Raw genomic sequence first — 16,139 nt, 5'->3', positions numbered from 1 at the left:
TAAATGACAGGACCTAATTATCCGGAGTTCTTAAATAAAATGTTTGATTTGATGTTACTTTGTCTGTCTGTGGCAAAGTAACTCCCAAATGGATGAACCATAAAGATCGGGATGGTTTTTTTATTTATAAAGGCATTACATCCATTATTAGTAAGCATCAATAATACTGAAGAAAAGAAAAAAATATATAATATGGGTATTACTTAAAGCTGCATCTGAACGTTTATTTAATTGTAGCAGATTCTTATTAAACAAAAAATTATGAAACATGGATATGAAAGTTATAATACTATACAAAAAAATATTATAAAGCGGTGTTTGGTTAAATTCACATTCAAATCTCAGAAATTACTGGTGTGTATTGAAAAATATTTTTATTGAAGATAGCTCTTTATCAAAAGAAAATTATAAGTTATATAACAGTACGGTAACCACTTATGTGTAACCCATTGTATGATTGTACCTAAACAATGAGAGTTACCTAGGAAACACCATCCACGACTCTTAGTTTTTCTATTTGACAATACGAGCAAAGCCGCACGCAAAATAAGCCATAAATGAAACACAAATGGAAGTAATGAAAACATTTAATAAGACCTCTGGCAACTTTATTGCTATCACAATAATTAACTACGGATCACAAATTCTACTTGATCAACAATGACAATTTGAAAATTTCAATCGTTAATTCGACTACATAGAATTATGAATACATTAATAATCTGCATAAAATCTGAATGATACAATAGTTCTTTTTCTTTTTTATGTTTTGCGTTTCAACTTTAAACTACAAACAATAAACACTACTATAGATAATGAACGATAATACTTAAAATTTCTTTTTTTTTTACGTTTTTATTTAATTCGTTTGAATTTAATTGGCTTGTAATAGTATCATTATGCCATGTGGCGCAAAATTGGTACTTTAATATACTATATTATTTTCTATTTAATAAATATAAATATTTTAATGTTTTGAAATACATTTTCATTTCATGGCAAGAATAACGAAGAAAATGTAACCAACTATATATTTATTTATAATAAAAAGTTTCATTTATTAAATATATTTGTATTCGAAAATGGAATTTTTAAATCTATTCAATAATTATTAACTTGTAATCTATTTGAGTAAAAAAATACTTTTAGCAACACAAACATATCTGCGTACTATTTTCATGAATTAGATTAAAAAATTATTTGGACAAAGTTTGGCTGTCAGCGCACCTCGTCATTGTATAAAGCGATTTTTAAAAGATATATGATTATGTTATAATTATTTATTATTAGAATGGAAGTTATTAATAATTACATAGTTTTAGCAAATTTATTATATTTTAGAATAACATTTAGTAAATATATAATCGTTTTGTAATGCACTGACAGCTTAAAACATATTTATTACATTATTACAGATTTTCTACCTTAGAGAGAAAGGATTTATCTGTTTGGGGTTATATTTTACTGGGGTTTGATTTATATTGTACAGTACAGTCGAAGAGTCGTGGCCACCCTGAAGTTAGCTGTAAACTAACTTCAAGCTGTGCTAGGTGGATATGCAGATTTGATTTTAGGATTTTTCTCTCTTTTGGAAGTGAACAAAGCGCGAAACTTCGGGGCGGCAAAGACTCTTCGATATTACTGTACTTGCGTATCCTGTGCGTGATTGTACTTTTCATAGATGCATCGAAAAGCTTTTAAAGATTACCTTAATTTTTAGCTCTTTATATTTTAAATATTTATAAAACAGTTAGTACAGATCCAATATTCTATTATCAAGTAAGTCAACACCAGATAGAAAAGAATATTTCAAATGTTCAACATTAATTCTACTTTAAAATTAATAAACGATTTTGGATTATTTCAATACGCTCGTCCATTCCACGTTGTTTGAAAAATCAGTCATACATAGGTATATCAACTTGTAAAATTTGGCAAAATATATATTTTTAAGATCATAGTAATAATACTTTTTTGTATAAGTATTCTATTTGAAATCGATTAATTTAGTAACACGTTGGGCGCCATTTTTCATTTTAGTGTTCATAGTTCCTTTTTTTACAACTGCATAAAATGGCTAACAAAATGCGTTATTCAGCAAAAATTTGAAAGCTTAACGTCTTAAATGATAAATTTATAAATATTAGCGTACCTAAATCTTCCTTTTGTCGATATCATTTCTCGTTTTTCACATTCATTATTTACAAAAAACAGGTAACTTCATCAATTCCGTTCAATTTTCATACTATCATCGTAAAATATATTAAAATACAATATTTAGATGTAAATTCAAAATTTAAAAAGGCTTTCTGACATTAAGTCAAGAAAGGATATAAATATAATGTGTGTTCCGACCGTAAGTAATACTCGAGAAATCCACGGAGAATTTAGACTTAAATACTTATTGTGCTTATAGTGTCGGCAGGAGCTGGCGTCACATTGGGATGTTGAATTGCCGGGTCTAAGAGTGGGATACTGTCGGTAGTCCTGTAAACGAAAAGATTATTGAATCTTTATCTCTTTAATTTTATTCAAAAATAATTATTAAACAATAATTCTTAAGACACGCCCTTCTCTTTTCTCAAATTCATCAGAATGAGAAAATTAAAGTAATTTCATTCCATAGAAATCCTACCTTGGGATCGCATCCACAACCATATTTCACAGTTTTACATTTTATATAACTGTTAAGTCACCCGAATATGCTTTTATTAAATTAGTGAATAAATTTTACATTTTTAAATATAAATTATTATAAAAAAAACATTACATTAAGTCACATTATTATCTTAAGCTATTTGTCATATTATAAATGTACTGAGCGAGTATTAAAAATATATTTACCTGGTTCGTGATATAGCAGGATCGGTAATGATCTCTTCACAAACGATTCCTTTATCGTTTACAATAGGTAATGTGCTGCAAATCGTCGCCGCCAAGTAGATATGCTTTAAATTACAATATAAATTATAAAAATAAAATAATTATGAAACGAAAGAAATTATTAGATTATCAGGAATATATGTACCTATCCTATCGCTCTTTAAACTGAAGTTATCTACACAAATGCATGAGTATACGCTTTTGTAGTTAAAGCGTAATAAAAATAAACATAATATTTTAGCCTAACAGGGTGATATTAAAACTTTCTTTCAAAATAGGATTGACTAGTAATAAACATGTTTTAACAACAGCGTGTTAAGTACATCTTAACACGCTGTATCCGGCATATCGCACGAAAGCCAACTGGCAAAGGGAACCTAGTGTTAAGATACTCCGTTCCGCCTAATTCTTGAAACCATGCGTGTTGAGTGGCGTAACTTAACGCCGCGATTTGTCTTCTTACCAGAGTGAATAAATACATTCCCCTGAGTGGGAATTGAACCCACAATTACACGCCAAGACAACTTACATTAAATAAGTAAGTATACCATAGGTTTTACTTTTACGACATAAATCAGGTTTCTTAAATTACAGAAGTTTGTTATATTATTTGAACATATTTTGTAACAAACACACCTACTGTTAAACAGCACTAGTAACGGTATACTGTATGGAATCATTCTATATATTATTTACTATGATACGACTTAACGCCACTTAAATATTAAGTATATTTTTTATTTTAAATGTATTCATATTATTGTTGTTAAGCAAATAACCATCTTAAAGTCAGTTTTTTTTAATATATTTTATATAATTTACCACTACAATGCTTTGAAGCTATTACAATAGACATTGAAATTATTATTTTTTATTTGAGAAAACTATTTATCTTGGCCTCATTATACTGTCCCACTTATTCATGAACCGTGAATATTTACTGTTGAAATATTTTTTTATTCATAATAGTTTAATTATTAGTATATTCTTTTAGTAAATGCCGCAATGAAAATTATGATTAATTAATATAATCACATTTTTGTTGTAGGTGCGCGTTCAAATCTTACACAGGAAAAAAAGGGAATAACTCGATACCAGACTAAGAAAATTATTATGAATTACCATGTCATTTTCTAAGATGAATAAAAAAAAATTAAATCTACAATGTTATTTTTCTTAATATTTCTCACAAATATAAATTTTATCAGAAATATGTACCTATTGAATCATCATTAAGACTATTAAGTATTATATACCCTCACACTTATTATTTAGATTTACGATGATTAAATTTAATAAAAAAAAGTGCTTACCATAGATACTACAAGAATGAGATAAATTGTAGGTGTAGACCAATGTGTAGCATTTTCGATAGCAACGACTCCCATCATCCAGTTAATAGCGAAAAATGGCTCAAGAACTAAACAGAGATTTAAATATGCTTTCAAAGCATTTCCTTCGTTATTCCAGCTCCATTTCCAGACTAAATTCTCTAAATATAGTTCATTTAGTATGCTTTTGTCATTTATTTTCAATGTTTCGTTACTCTGTAAATAAAAAATGTTTTTAATGTTGTTTAAATTCCGTTCCTTAAAAACTCCCAAAATGGTAGAAATTTATTACAATAATATTTGTCACATAAATTATTATAGGTTTTAATTAAGTAATAAATTAAAATATGTTAGACATTGATGCTACTTTTTTTTATGTTTTTAAGTATCTTATAATTATCAATATAAAATTAATAATTAAATATCATAAAATATACAAAACTGAACTTACTTCTTTTCCGTTTTCCAAATTAACATCATTATTGGAATTACTCATATTTCCATATTGATAATCTTCTGCATTAAAATTAAATTCCTTCTCCAAAGTATCCGAGCTGTCTGTATTTTTTCTACTACTCGAAGGAGTATACATATTATTTAACGTTTCAACACTACCATCAGCATTGTCATCTGCTTTCTCATTTTTAGGCACATTCAAAAAATGATGTTCGACAAGTTGCTGGATTTTCGCCGACAAAATTTCCGTTTGTTTCTTATTAACGCTTTGTAAGCCAACAATTATTATAGCAGTATTAATAAGAATTAAAATCATAGCGGGTGCCATGAAACCCATCAACATGCCCTTTTCAATCGACATCCAGCAATAATGCTTTATTTCGTATTGTTCTATTGATAACGCGTAATTAAACTGTAAATAATAAATAATAGCGTCTCAAATAGAATTTAAGCTTTGTAGTAAGTAAATGATTATAGGTCATGTAATTGTGACTATATATTTTTTATCTTTTCTTTATATATAGATAGGCTTAGAACAAGGCAAAGCGCGGCTATAAGTTCTGCTACTCAACACGCAATACCTCCAGAATTTGGCAGAAAGTGGGGAAAGGAGTGTCTTAGTCTAGGTTCCCTCTGCCTACCCTGCTGTGTGCGGGATACAGCGTGAAGCTGATTTCGTTTTAGAACATTAGTGTTTTTTCGAAAATTATACAAAATTTGAAAGTACAACAACTATTAAATTTATGACAATTAAACATTTAAATCGGAATCAATTTTTCTTTTGTTTGTATGGATTACAAAAATCTTTTCAATAGCCTTGTCCTTACTTTACGTATTATATGCGTGAGAAACAAATATGTATAAAAAAAATAAAAACATTAATATTCATATACTTACAATTAAACAAACTTACCATCACAACTATAGCCGGAACTCCATATGCCAGTAAATAGTTATACTTCAAAGGTAGCAAAGTATCACAAACACAATATTCTGCTACCGCCGCAGCGAGGGCCACGATCCACATCGCACAAGATATGTGTGTGTAATGCAGGACTAATGCTATTCTTTCACATTGTGATGGTGAAGATGATCCCTAAATTAAATGAGACAATGAAAATAATATAAGATGCCACATCTTATGAAGGGGCACAAGCCTGTTACTGTAAACGCGACTGGTTATGGGTTCGATTACTACTCGAAGAAATTAAGTGTGGTGTCGAGGCAAAAGCGTGCCATGGGGGACCGCTTCTCAACACAGAATGCCTCTAGAATTTACCGGTAAGTTGGGAGTGGAGTGCCTTAACACTAGTTTCCCTTTGCCTACCCTGCTACATACGAGATACATCGTAAAGCTGAAAAAACTATTAATGTACTTACCACAATAGCTTGTATGTAAATCAAAGTACATGCCACTAAGCAACAGCATAAATTGATTATTATTGGATATATTTTGCTGTTACGCCTAAACGTTGATGCGTACTCGCTCCACATTAACCACATAATAGAAGATACGGGAAGAATTATTGCTAGACCGCTTGTGATAAAAATCTGTTAAGGAAAAAGTTATATAAGAGAAAAATTAAGATGCATAATTTTTAAGAACTATTATTACTTTACTACTTGCATTTGACTTTTAGTGAGAATATAAGTTCAATTTAAATTTTCGACCATTAACATAAATCATTAAAATATGATATATCATATAATTAAAGTACAATATTCGTTCTTTACCAAGACCATCCATTCGTCTTTAACACCGTGGCAGGTGTTAAATCCATAAACATAAGTGACGCTGTCTATTATATTATGTTCTTTGAGATCACCATCAGCCAACGATTCGTCTGGCACTTCAATTTCCGGTTCTGGTATTTTGTTTTCCATAAATTTATTGATTTGTGCTACAAATATTTTATATAAAAATCCTCCTAATGTGGAAAATAATTACATATATTGAAATTCCATATAAAATTTTAACGTAGCTAAATTTGAACGCTAGCTATTACGATTAAACTAAAGATTAAATTACTAAAGCTGCAGAGGCCTATATCTAACAAGCATAGGTTCAAATACTGCTACATTATTTTATTTATGGAATTTCAATATAGTTTTTATTAATAATCCCATAACTTATGTTTTTATTTTTAAATAGTAAATAATATCATTAATCTATTTTTATATATATCAACGGTGCTGCAGAACATTCTTGTATTAATTACCTTGATTATTTCTTGCTATAATTTCAGGATTTGGATATAAAGGGGGATTGTCATCGTAAATTGAAGACGTAAAATTGGAAACTACGCCTCCATATTCTGTGTCATAGGAATTAATATCGTAATCTGTTCGATCTTCTTTAGGATATGATTTTTTATGATAATTTACTGAGACTGGCTGAAAAGAGCGATACGTAGCGATTTTCTTCATAAATGAATTTTCATCAACATTTGGCCTCCGTATGTGATGAGATGTTTTGTTTTGTTGAAAAGCTGTATGAGAAAGATATATTATGTAAAAAAAAATTTTTAACTTTTTTTAATTTAAGTAAAAAAATATAATACTCTTACCTTCTGAGTTTAAAATAAAAAAAAGATTCAATAATATACTTAGAAACATAACTTTACTATATATTTTGCTCATCCTTTTTTATAATAATTGTAATTAAATACTTGTAACTAAATACACTAATTCACTTATAATCACTAACAATTTTACGAAACAGCACTTTTGTTTATTTTTAGGACAACGATAGTATACGAAGACATGATCAACTGAAAAATCAATACTTACAATATGATTCTTTACACGCTGGTCTTAAACTACTTTTGAAGAAGAAATAGAATTAAAAGTGTAAATATATTACTAAATAGAATAAAATATTTGCAATATATTGTATTTATAATAAATAAGAAATATATATAATTTTCAAGAATAACATTAATTAAATGGTAGAATATTTAAAACGTATAGTGGCAACATTTTATAAGTAAATAAAAAATATCAGGTGATTGTCAATGTCACTAACATTTTTCAAACGCAGTATTCACTATTCAATAGCAATGTAACCAAAAATAGACACAAAATGAGTGCAATATTAAAATTCATCCGTGAAAATCACATATTGGCGGTAATAGAACAAGCTATTGCTAAAAAGAGATCCCGTCTAAGCTTAAATTCATTTGAAATCACTGAAATACCATCGTTGCTATATACTTGCTTAGATGTTGAACATCTTTATTTACATCTTAATAATATAACGACGGTCCCAGTGCAAATAACACAATTACTAAACTTGACTACTCTTACGCTTGACTATAATAACATAAACGCTCTCCCTGCGGAGATAGGCAATTTAAAAAACTTAGTTAATTTGAACATAAGCTATAATCCATTATGTGTTTTGATTCCTGAAATTGGTGAATTGGAAAACCTTGAGGCTTTCTGGTGCAATAGAATAGGATTAAAAGAAATACCTAAAGAAATTGGCAAATTGGCTAAGTTGGACACATTTGGGGCGAGAGGTAATGAACTTAAGACTATTCCAGAAGAAATGACGAGATTAACAAAATTGCGGTAAGTTTATTATTTTATTATATTTTGTTATAAATTATCTATGATTTTTACGTAAACAAAGTTAGTAATGAAAAACTAGTAAATTTAAAAATGAATAATGATTGTTTTTTCTATTTTATAAAGTCCCTATATTTAAAACGGCTCCAAGTGGTGGTGGCAAAAATATATTGTTTAATAAGTTATTACTGTGCCCCAAATTATATATTTATCTATCATATCTAGATCATAGAGTTCTTCCTGAGTTCTAAATAACCAGTCTGGGGGAATTGGGTTGATAGTATTTTTTTTGTATTAGACTGTCCATTTATCAAGGTAGGCTATATTATAGTAAAAGTTTTAAAATAACCCACAGTACATATAGTGTTACCTTCGGCATATAGAATGTGTTATATATCATACACAACTCTTAGTTATATCCTTTTGACCATACATACAAAGCCACGGAAAAAAACTACAATAAAATATTTTAATATAAATTTTGTTACCAGGTGGCTAACCATAGAATATAATCAAATAGATACTTTGCCAAACACAATGGATAATTTGGAGGCATTAGTTCATTGCAATATGAGGCACAATAACTTGAAAGATTTTCCTATTTCCCTGCTCAAGTGTGGTGATCTTATGTTTCTACAATTAAATCATAATCAGGTGATTATTTTTATACTTTATATATATTTAAAATTGTAATAATTGTTGATTTCTATTACCTTTACAAATTATTTTCATAAAAATAAAATAAATGGAAAGATATTATAATTTTACAGTTGAATTACATAATTAGGTCATTTTTTTTAATATATTTAAACTTCTTATTATTTTTGGTAGACATGTGATATAGATGTCTACCAAAAATAATAAGAATAGTGATATAAGTGCTTGAATGATTTCAAGAGGTGTGGACTCAAGTCCTGCTATGTTCAAATTATTATACTTTTCTAAACATTTTTTTAATAAATAGTGGAGATTCTATATAACTTATAATGTTTTAAAATCAATAAAGATAAACTTATGCTAAATGTGACAGTATAATTATACTTAAAATAAGCAAAACTGTGGCCCAGTGGAAAAGACTCCTGACAACACACAATGCCTCAAATTCAAACAGAATGCTGAGAAAATAGTGTATTGATAGTAGATTCAATCTGCCTATCCTGCTATATTCTAGATAAAGTATGAAGTTGAAAAAAAAAGAAAAATACAAATATAAGTACAGGCTTAATATTTTCAGCTATTTTTATCTCATATTGTCCATTTATCGTTTTTTTTCTAAATACCACATTTGCCAAATAAAATGGTGATTAAAAAAACTCAAATGGAAAATGGTAAAATTTCAAAGTAAGCTATATGAGTGTATTATAAAGTATGAGATAGTGCTATTGAACCTGTATATTATGAGTCAAAGTGACATCAAAGATAGTGTGTGAATATTTAATCTTTTTATTATTCAATATTCATAAAAAAATACATTACACAAGCCTGCATTATAAAGATATAATATTTTAAAATATTTACTTTTTAGATATCGAGCTTGCCTGAAGACTTTAACACTAATGGATGTCCTGTGCTAGAGATGATTGATCTCAGGCTAAATCCTATATGTGAATTATCACATATGGTAAGTGAAATAAGTTTTACTACAATTCAACATGGAATGTTTCGAAATTGGAGACTATAGTGTTTGAACCTGGGTTCTCTCTGTCTATGCCCTATGCAAAAATTATTTTATAATTTGCACATCTATTTTTTTATTCATTTTTTAATTTTTTTTATAGCTTTACACAGAATAGTAGAGTAGGCATAGGGAAGTTGGGGAAACGATTGTTAAGCCACTCCGCTCCCCATTAAGACAAAGAAGAAATGAAAATATTAAATATTTCATTGCCCCGAGTGGGAATCTAACCCACAACCATCACATTTACAGTCGCACGCTTGTGCCCCTGCGCCACGACGGCCTTTATTTATTCGTCAGATTATAAATGAAACTCATATAAAAGATAATTTTAATGCATAGATATTATGTTATTTTTCCGTATTAAGTATAAACAAATTTCAAGGATAATGTATAACACATTTTGATTATGGTTCTGATTTCATTTTCTCAAAGTCATACATTATTTTAATTATGTATGACTTTCAGAAAATAATTTAATATTAAACTTATGTAGTTTTTTTTTACTTTATTACATTTTTAATGACTTATTAGGACAAAAATGTTAACGACATAATTAAAATCTTGTTGTAAGCTGTGACATTGGAAACTTATAGCTAAATTGAGTTAAGATGACGCTGCGTATTCTTTTTCGAATATTCTGAACCGAGACCGAGTAGTTCGTTATCAGTCCTGTACCGGTAACCGGAGTCTATAGTCTATTCATTTGGGCTTGAGTCGTTTACAATTAGATATCCTTAATATCTTTAAATATTTATTTACGTTTCATTCTAGGATCATCCACTAATCCGTTACACAGAAGAACTGCCCCAAGCAGATTCGTTATCGTCAAACAGACATCACGCGGCTCAAGCGTTGGCGGTAAACGCCACAGCGTTGCGATTACCCGCCGTGCCGAATCACAGGCATGTTGGGCCCGAACCTCCTTTGTTGGGTGAGATATATATTTTGTACTATACTGCGTAATAGTAAGCGAAACTACCGGATATCCGAATTAAAAAACTATCCGTAACTGTAACTGAATCTGATATAAATGTTTGGGATATTTTCGGATTTGAGTGGAATCTGAATGAAGCTTGTCTTGACAGGTTTTTTATTTAGCCTAGCCAAGGTGAATCACTAGCCTTTAAAACGAAGTGTCGATAAGTACAAATAACTTTTATTACTAAACAACAAATATCGAAATAATTTCACATCACATACAAGTTGTAGACAACAAGTATCACAAACTGCCAATAATCTTTGTAAAATAAATGTCTCAAAAATGTAACCTAATATCCGTTACATAACTGTTACTAGTTGCCATAGGGAAACTGAAAACTAGTGTTAACTATGTATTACACTCGGTTCCTATTAAGACACTTCCGTTCCTCTTTTTTGACATTGTACATTGGGTACACAACCCAAAGTCGCGCTTTTTCATAAGTATCTTAAAATTTTAATTGGAATCTACCTCAATTAATTTAATTGGAATCTCATCAACTTCTTTTAGTTTTTTCTCGGTAGTCTTACCTAAAGAAAATACGTACCCGTACGTATATAAAATAAAATTAGGTACCTATTATTAGGCACCCCTAAAGAAATATCTATGAATATTTATTTTTAACTTGTTTTTGTTTTATTATATTAGTTTCTTATTAACTTTCAGATATAGAATTAGACGCGTCATCAATAGAATCATCAGAGGATTGGGAAAACAGTGTTAATAGTTCAGAATTAGATGTTCAGTACCAAAGTGATGATGAACGGGCGGATAATGAGGTAAGAATTTTTTTAAGTATTTTGCGTTTTTATAAGGATTTATTTATAAATTTATTGAAAAAATAATATGTCACTCGTATTATATTATTATATTGTTTATTTATATTGTTTACTAAGAAAATGATAATATATCGATCGAAAGAAGAACTCTAGATTAAGTAGATTATTATACTTCTTGAGATCCTGAGTTCGAATCTTAGGTTAAACATGCTATGTATATATTATTATTTCGACCTGATATGACATTTAATTAACATAGTTACATATATCCAAAAATGTTAATAATAAAAAATAAATATATCTTCGAAATAAGGAGGTTTCTACTTTGAGCCTAAGTTTCTTATTCCTTAATTTAAAATATTTAGAACTTATTAATCACTATATGCGTTATCTTACTTATGTGAAAATGAAGAAAATTATAAACCGGCTAACTAATAGCTGTGTTTCTTAAGCTCTTTTCGTTTTATGTTCTTTCTTTTATTCCTTAAGTCTTTAATTACCAAACCATTCTCAATTCTCTGTACTAAACCATTCTCAATCCTCTTCTCCTCATTAACTGTTTTCCCATAAATATATAATTTCAAATACCAATTTCAACATAATTTACCTTATCCTTTTAACAACTTTTGGACGGTTTTTAGTAAAAACTGACAGATCGTGCAATTTTTCCAGGCAGTTGGTATGGTGCTGCCAGAACTATCGCGATACGCTTCGACCGCAAGTTAAGCAGATATATTTCATAGCATTATTGAAATACATAAATCAAATAAATTAATATTTTGTAAAAATCATAATTTTGCGCTCCAAATACATACGTGTGTAATAATTAAAAGAAAGTGTTACATTTGAGTTTTATTTAGAATATGTTGTAAATGTTTTATTTAATATATTTTTCTAAAATATGGGTCACAAAATTGTAAAACGATCTTGATGTTATAAAACAATTAATAGAAACAAAATATATAAATTTGTTTTATATTATTACACCAAGAACCAGAATATTTAAAGAAATTGGAGCTTATTAAAAACGTATTTTTTACATATGGAGAATTCCTCAAATTGTAGATAATACATGACCAACTCATTTTTTATTATTAAAATAATATTTGTGGAACATTGAAAGTTCACGTTAAAATGTCCGAGGCTAAAATATTTTTTAACTATTAAATGTGATTATAAAACCAAAAAAGATAATTTGACATTGGTGATGTTCTTTTAATTAATGTTTTTAGTTATATTTTTAACGAAAATATAAGACAATAATATTACTTTTGTTGAATTTGCACAAATATTCAATTAAGGCTTTAAACATTTATTTAGGATTTTTTTTATTTATAAGTTTTATTTTTTAACTAAATATGCTTTTTAGATCTATAATCATATATAAATCTTTAAATAATTTTAAAATTTAATAGTCGTATATGTTATACATATGTTTATATGAACGAATTTATTAATCTCTTACATTGCAGAAAATCATGTTTAATGTGTAATATAATTAAACAATAATTAGTTTGTTAAAAATATGTATATGTATCTCATATCTTCTGATTATTCTAAACTTTTATCTTAATTAAATGATTATGTACGCCACAAAATATTTAAACAAATGCTTATTTTTCACTTGAGTAGCAAAGAATTAGACCTCTTGTTAAAATTCTAAAGGTATTATCTCTTTTATATCTATAGTTAGAAATCAACAATTCTCCGTTCGTAATAATTATCACTACAAAAGAGAAATATTCGCACTCTCAAAAAAAAGTGGCCTAACTCAAAATAATATATAGAAATATAATATATATTATTTACTATAATTTATAGAAAATTATCGTAATGTTTTTTATATTCAGTTTTTACACTACGGTAGGCGAGAGACTAGACGAGGTAGGCTTGAGATTGGGCGGTATCCTGCGCTCGCAAAGAATACCAGTGGCCTCCCGCAGTTTGGTCCAGGCAGAGCTTATCTGGCTAAAAACATCGTGATCGATGCTTCCCAAATCGTGCAACATGAAGTTTTCCTACTTAACGGCTGGTTCAGGACTTATATGGATAGCGCACGAGACCGGGCTTCCGCAGGCCATGTACTCAATCTTGGACACATTTAGTTTAATGAGTGCTATTTTGTCAGCATACATCATCAACCAAGAATCAGGCTACTCTTAAATGTGAACTGAGACAGTATTGAGCACTACATTGAATAAGAACGAACTAGGAGCTGAGCCATAATGTGCCCCTATTGTAATCTGGAAGCGGAGTCGTGGTACATATCTCTGATAATCTAAACATAGGCCTCAGAGATCCCTTTGGATCGCAATGCCCAACAGATACACTGACGAGGCACACTTTCAAAGGCCTTCTGCAGATCTAAAATGGCCACATGCAGAGCTCTCCTTTTTTTTATTCAAAATTCAAAACAAAGTTAAGTACCGTTTTATGACTATACTAATACAATTTAAATAACAAGCTTAAAAAAATAAGAGTAAAATAAGACAAATACAAAGACAAATAAATTACGTCCATAGTGCCCGATCCTGGTTAAAATCCATATTGAGTTAGTTTACTCTCGGCGCAACCTGCAGTCGATAATGCGTTCGAAGTTCATGGTACGAATTATGAGCTTGATGTTCCTATAACTACCACCAATGTTCAAGATATGATTAAAAACGTTAGCAAGCATGAGTACACTAAGAGAGCTCAATGCTTTACACGCTTTGATCAGAAAATCGTCAGGTCCTATCATTTTTCAGTTCCTCGTGTGTCGAAGGAAATTAAGAGTTTCGTCAAGAGTTATTGGGGTAGGAAAATCAAATCTGCGCAACCAACTCGGCTAATTTCAAGACGACCACGACTCGTACTTCTGTAATACTGCAGTAAAATATCAATTTACAGAAATTTTGAGTTAGATCACTTTTATTTTAAAGTTATATATTTTTGATATAACAACACTGCCAGATTATATCACTTGAGAATATTTCGTGGCATATTATAAATATAATAAATTTATTATTAAATAAAAACTTGATATATCATGGAATTAGAAACTAATTGTTTTTCAATATTAGACGAAATCAATACAATGTCTTCATATTATGTAGAAAAATATTAGTAGATATACAATTCTATACATAATTATCTACATACATATATACTACTTACTACGTACTATTTGAATATATCATCAAATTATAAATATCTTCAAATTATTTAAATAATGTAACAATTTAGATAATTAATTATTTCTTTTTTGTAAATATGGGGATTGAGAGAAGCAAATATGAATATATGAAGCCATAAATTACGTCACACATTAAGAAATCTACGAAATGTGACATTACACGACAATCATGGACCTTATATTTTGTAACATTTCAAAATATAATAACTATGCAAAAATAATTTAAAAAATTCTAGGTATTTCTAGAGTGAAGGGGGTAAAAAGTCATGCGAATAGTGTGTCGTAATTTATGGATGACCCTGAACGTGAACTATCTAAAATATGTTGAACTATAAAGAATGATTTGAGTGCAATTCTTGGGCACATTCTTGACGTAAGGTGATGATTTTTTTTATTTGATCAATGATTGTAACTTGTTTTATATGAAATTGATTAATATTTGTTGATTGTTTTTTGTATTAATTTTATTTTTTAATATTTTAAGTACTTTTGATTACAGCTAATTATAGATTATAGTTAGCTTATTGTCATGAGAACCTATCAAAATACAGATACAAATTATCTGCAAGCTGTGGTTGTACGTTCGTTTTTTATTTGTTTGAAAATGTTTTTTTTAGTGCAGGCTCTGAGTTCCTCTTCAATAAAATTGGCATCACTGATAAATTATATTAGTAGTATCAGTGATCCAATGTCATAATATTTATTACATATACTAAAAAAACTGCTATATGTATTTCCCTTGCCATGTGTTTATTTGAAATAATATTATTAATCCATTATTTAGTAACAAGAGCGCAACATGTTAAAAAGTATTGTTTTCTAAATTTTATCTTATTTAGTTTTAATTATCTTTAAGAATCTCCAAATTTGTTGAGGTGTAAACTTAGATTGTTTAGTTAGTTCACATGGAACTTTACGAATGGGCAGAAAATAAGAAAACATGACTAAAATCTACTGGTTGTCGTCTGTAAAGTTTATTTATCACTTAATGAGAGATAATGAGTCATGCTTTTACGGTATCACGTCAAAAATTTAAAGTATGAAAACTACACCTTATTTTAATTTGTAAATTTTAGTAATTTAGTTTAATGCTATATTTCTAATGATGTATAAAACATATATACGGTTGTATTTATTGCTCATGATCATGTATATGGGTATTTCGAATAAAGGAAATTCTAATAATGCTTTTATTTTATAAAAATGTCTCCAAAGGTAATTAGTAAGCGCTCCCGTACACGACGCCGTTGCGCCGCCTAGTTGTGTAGTATTGTAGCTAGCAATGTAT

General features: G+C 28.8%; 2 protein-coding genes across 4 annotated transcripts; one reads left to right on the top strand and one right to left on the bottom strand.

Annotated features, from left to right (window-relative positions):
- Positions 1–571: 571 nt before the first annotated feature.
- Positions 572–7,449, bottom strand: LOC146540908 (uncharacterized). Of its 2 annotated transcripts, none has more exons than XM_085195916.1 (9): positions 7,238–7,449; positions 6,890–7,159; positions 6,405–6,571; positions 6,051–6,221; positions 5,584–5,766; positions 4,666–5,082; positions 4,197–4,430; positions 2,845–2,948; positions 572–2,487 (listed from the first exon to the last, which is right to left on the bottom strand). In XM_085195916.1, exons 1-9 carry the CDS (start codon positions 7,308–7,310, stop codon positions 2,394–2,396), a joined length of 1,713 nt encoding a protein of 570 aa, XP_085052042.1. In that variant the 5' UTR covers positions 7,311–7,449; the 3' UTR covers positions 572–2,393. The 2 variants fall into 2 exon arrangements, with proteins under 2 accessions (XP_085052042.1, XP_085052033.1); XM_085195907.1 differs by having other exon boundaries at positions 6,405–6,598; positions 7,238–7,434.
- Positions 7,450–7,679: 230 nt separating this feature from the next.
- LOC146540907 (uncharacterized) lies at positions 7,680–16,036 on the top strand. Of its 2 annotated transcripts, none has more exons than XM_085207257.1 (6): positions 7,680–8,243; positions 8,732–8,894; positions 9,766–9,861; positions 10,690–10,849; positions 11,564–11,676; positions 12,349–16,036. In XM_085207257.1, the coding sequence occupies exons 1-6, from the start codon at positions 7,753–7,755 to the stop codon at positions 12,400–12,402; spliced, it is 1,077 nt and encodes a 358-aa protein (XP_085063383.1). In that variant the 5' UTR covers positions 7,680–7,752; the 3' UTR covers positions 12,403–16,036. The 2 variants fall into 2 exon arrangements, with proteins under 2 accessions (XP_085063383.1, XP_085056317.1); XM_085200191.1 differs by having other exon boundaries at positions 12,331–16,036.
- Positions 16,037–16,139: the final 103 nt, after the last annotated feature.

Source organism: Heliconius melpomene, chromosome 1 (genome assembly GCF_056956725.1).
Source record: "Heliconius melpomene rosina isolate 202511_hmr_F chromosome 1, ASM5695672v1, whole genome shotgun sequence".
In the NCBI taxonomy this organism is placed as follows: Eukaryota; Metazoa; Arthropoda; class Insecta; order Lepidoptera; family Nymphalidae; genus Heliconius; species Heliconius melpomene.
This window is presented reverse-complemented; position numbering and strand designations above follow the sequence as displayed.

Excerpts from the sequence above, each read along its gene's own strand:
- LOC146540908 (XM_085195907.1), bottom strand. The coding sequence starts at position 7,310 with ATGAGCAAAATATATAGTAAAGTTATGTTTCTAAGTATATTATTGAAT. Across the intron at positions 6,222-6,404 it reads AAGACGAATGGATGGTCTTG|ATTTTTATCACAAGCGGTCT; the intron begins GTAAAGAACGAA and ends TTTCCTTAACAG. Across the intron at positions 4,431-4,665 it reads ATTTGGAAAACGGAAAAGAA|AGTAACGAAACATTGAAAAT; the intron begins GTAAGTTCAGTT and ends TTTTATTTACAG.
- LOC146540907 (XM_085200191.1), top strand. The coding sequence starts at position 7,753 with ATGAGTGCAATATTAAAATTCATCCGTGAAAATCACATATTGGCGGTA. Across the intron at positions 8,244-8,731 it reads ACGAGATTAACAAAATTGCG|GTGGCTAACCATAGAATATA; the intron begins GTAAGTTTATTA and ends TTTTGTTACCAG. Across the intron at positions 8,895-9,765 it reads TACAATTAAATCATAATCAG|ATATCGAGCTTGCCTGAAGA; the intron begins GTGATTATTTTT and ends TTTACTTTTTAG.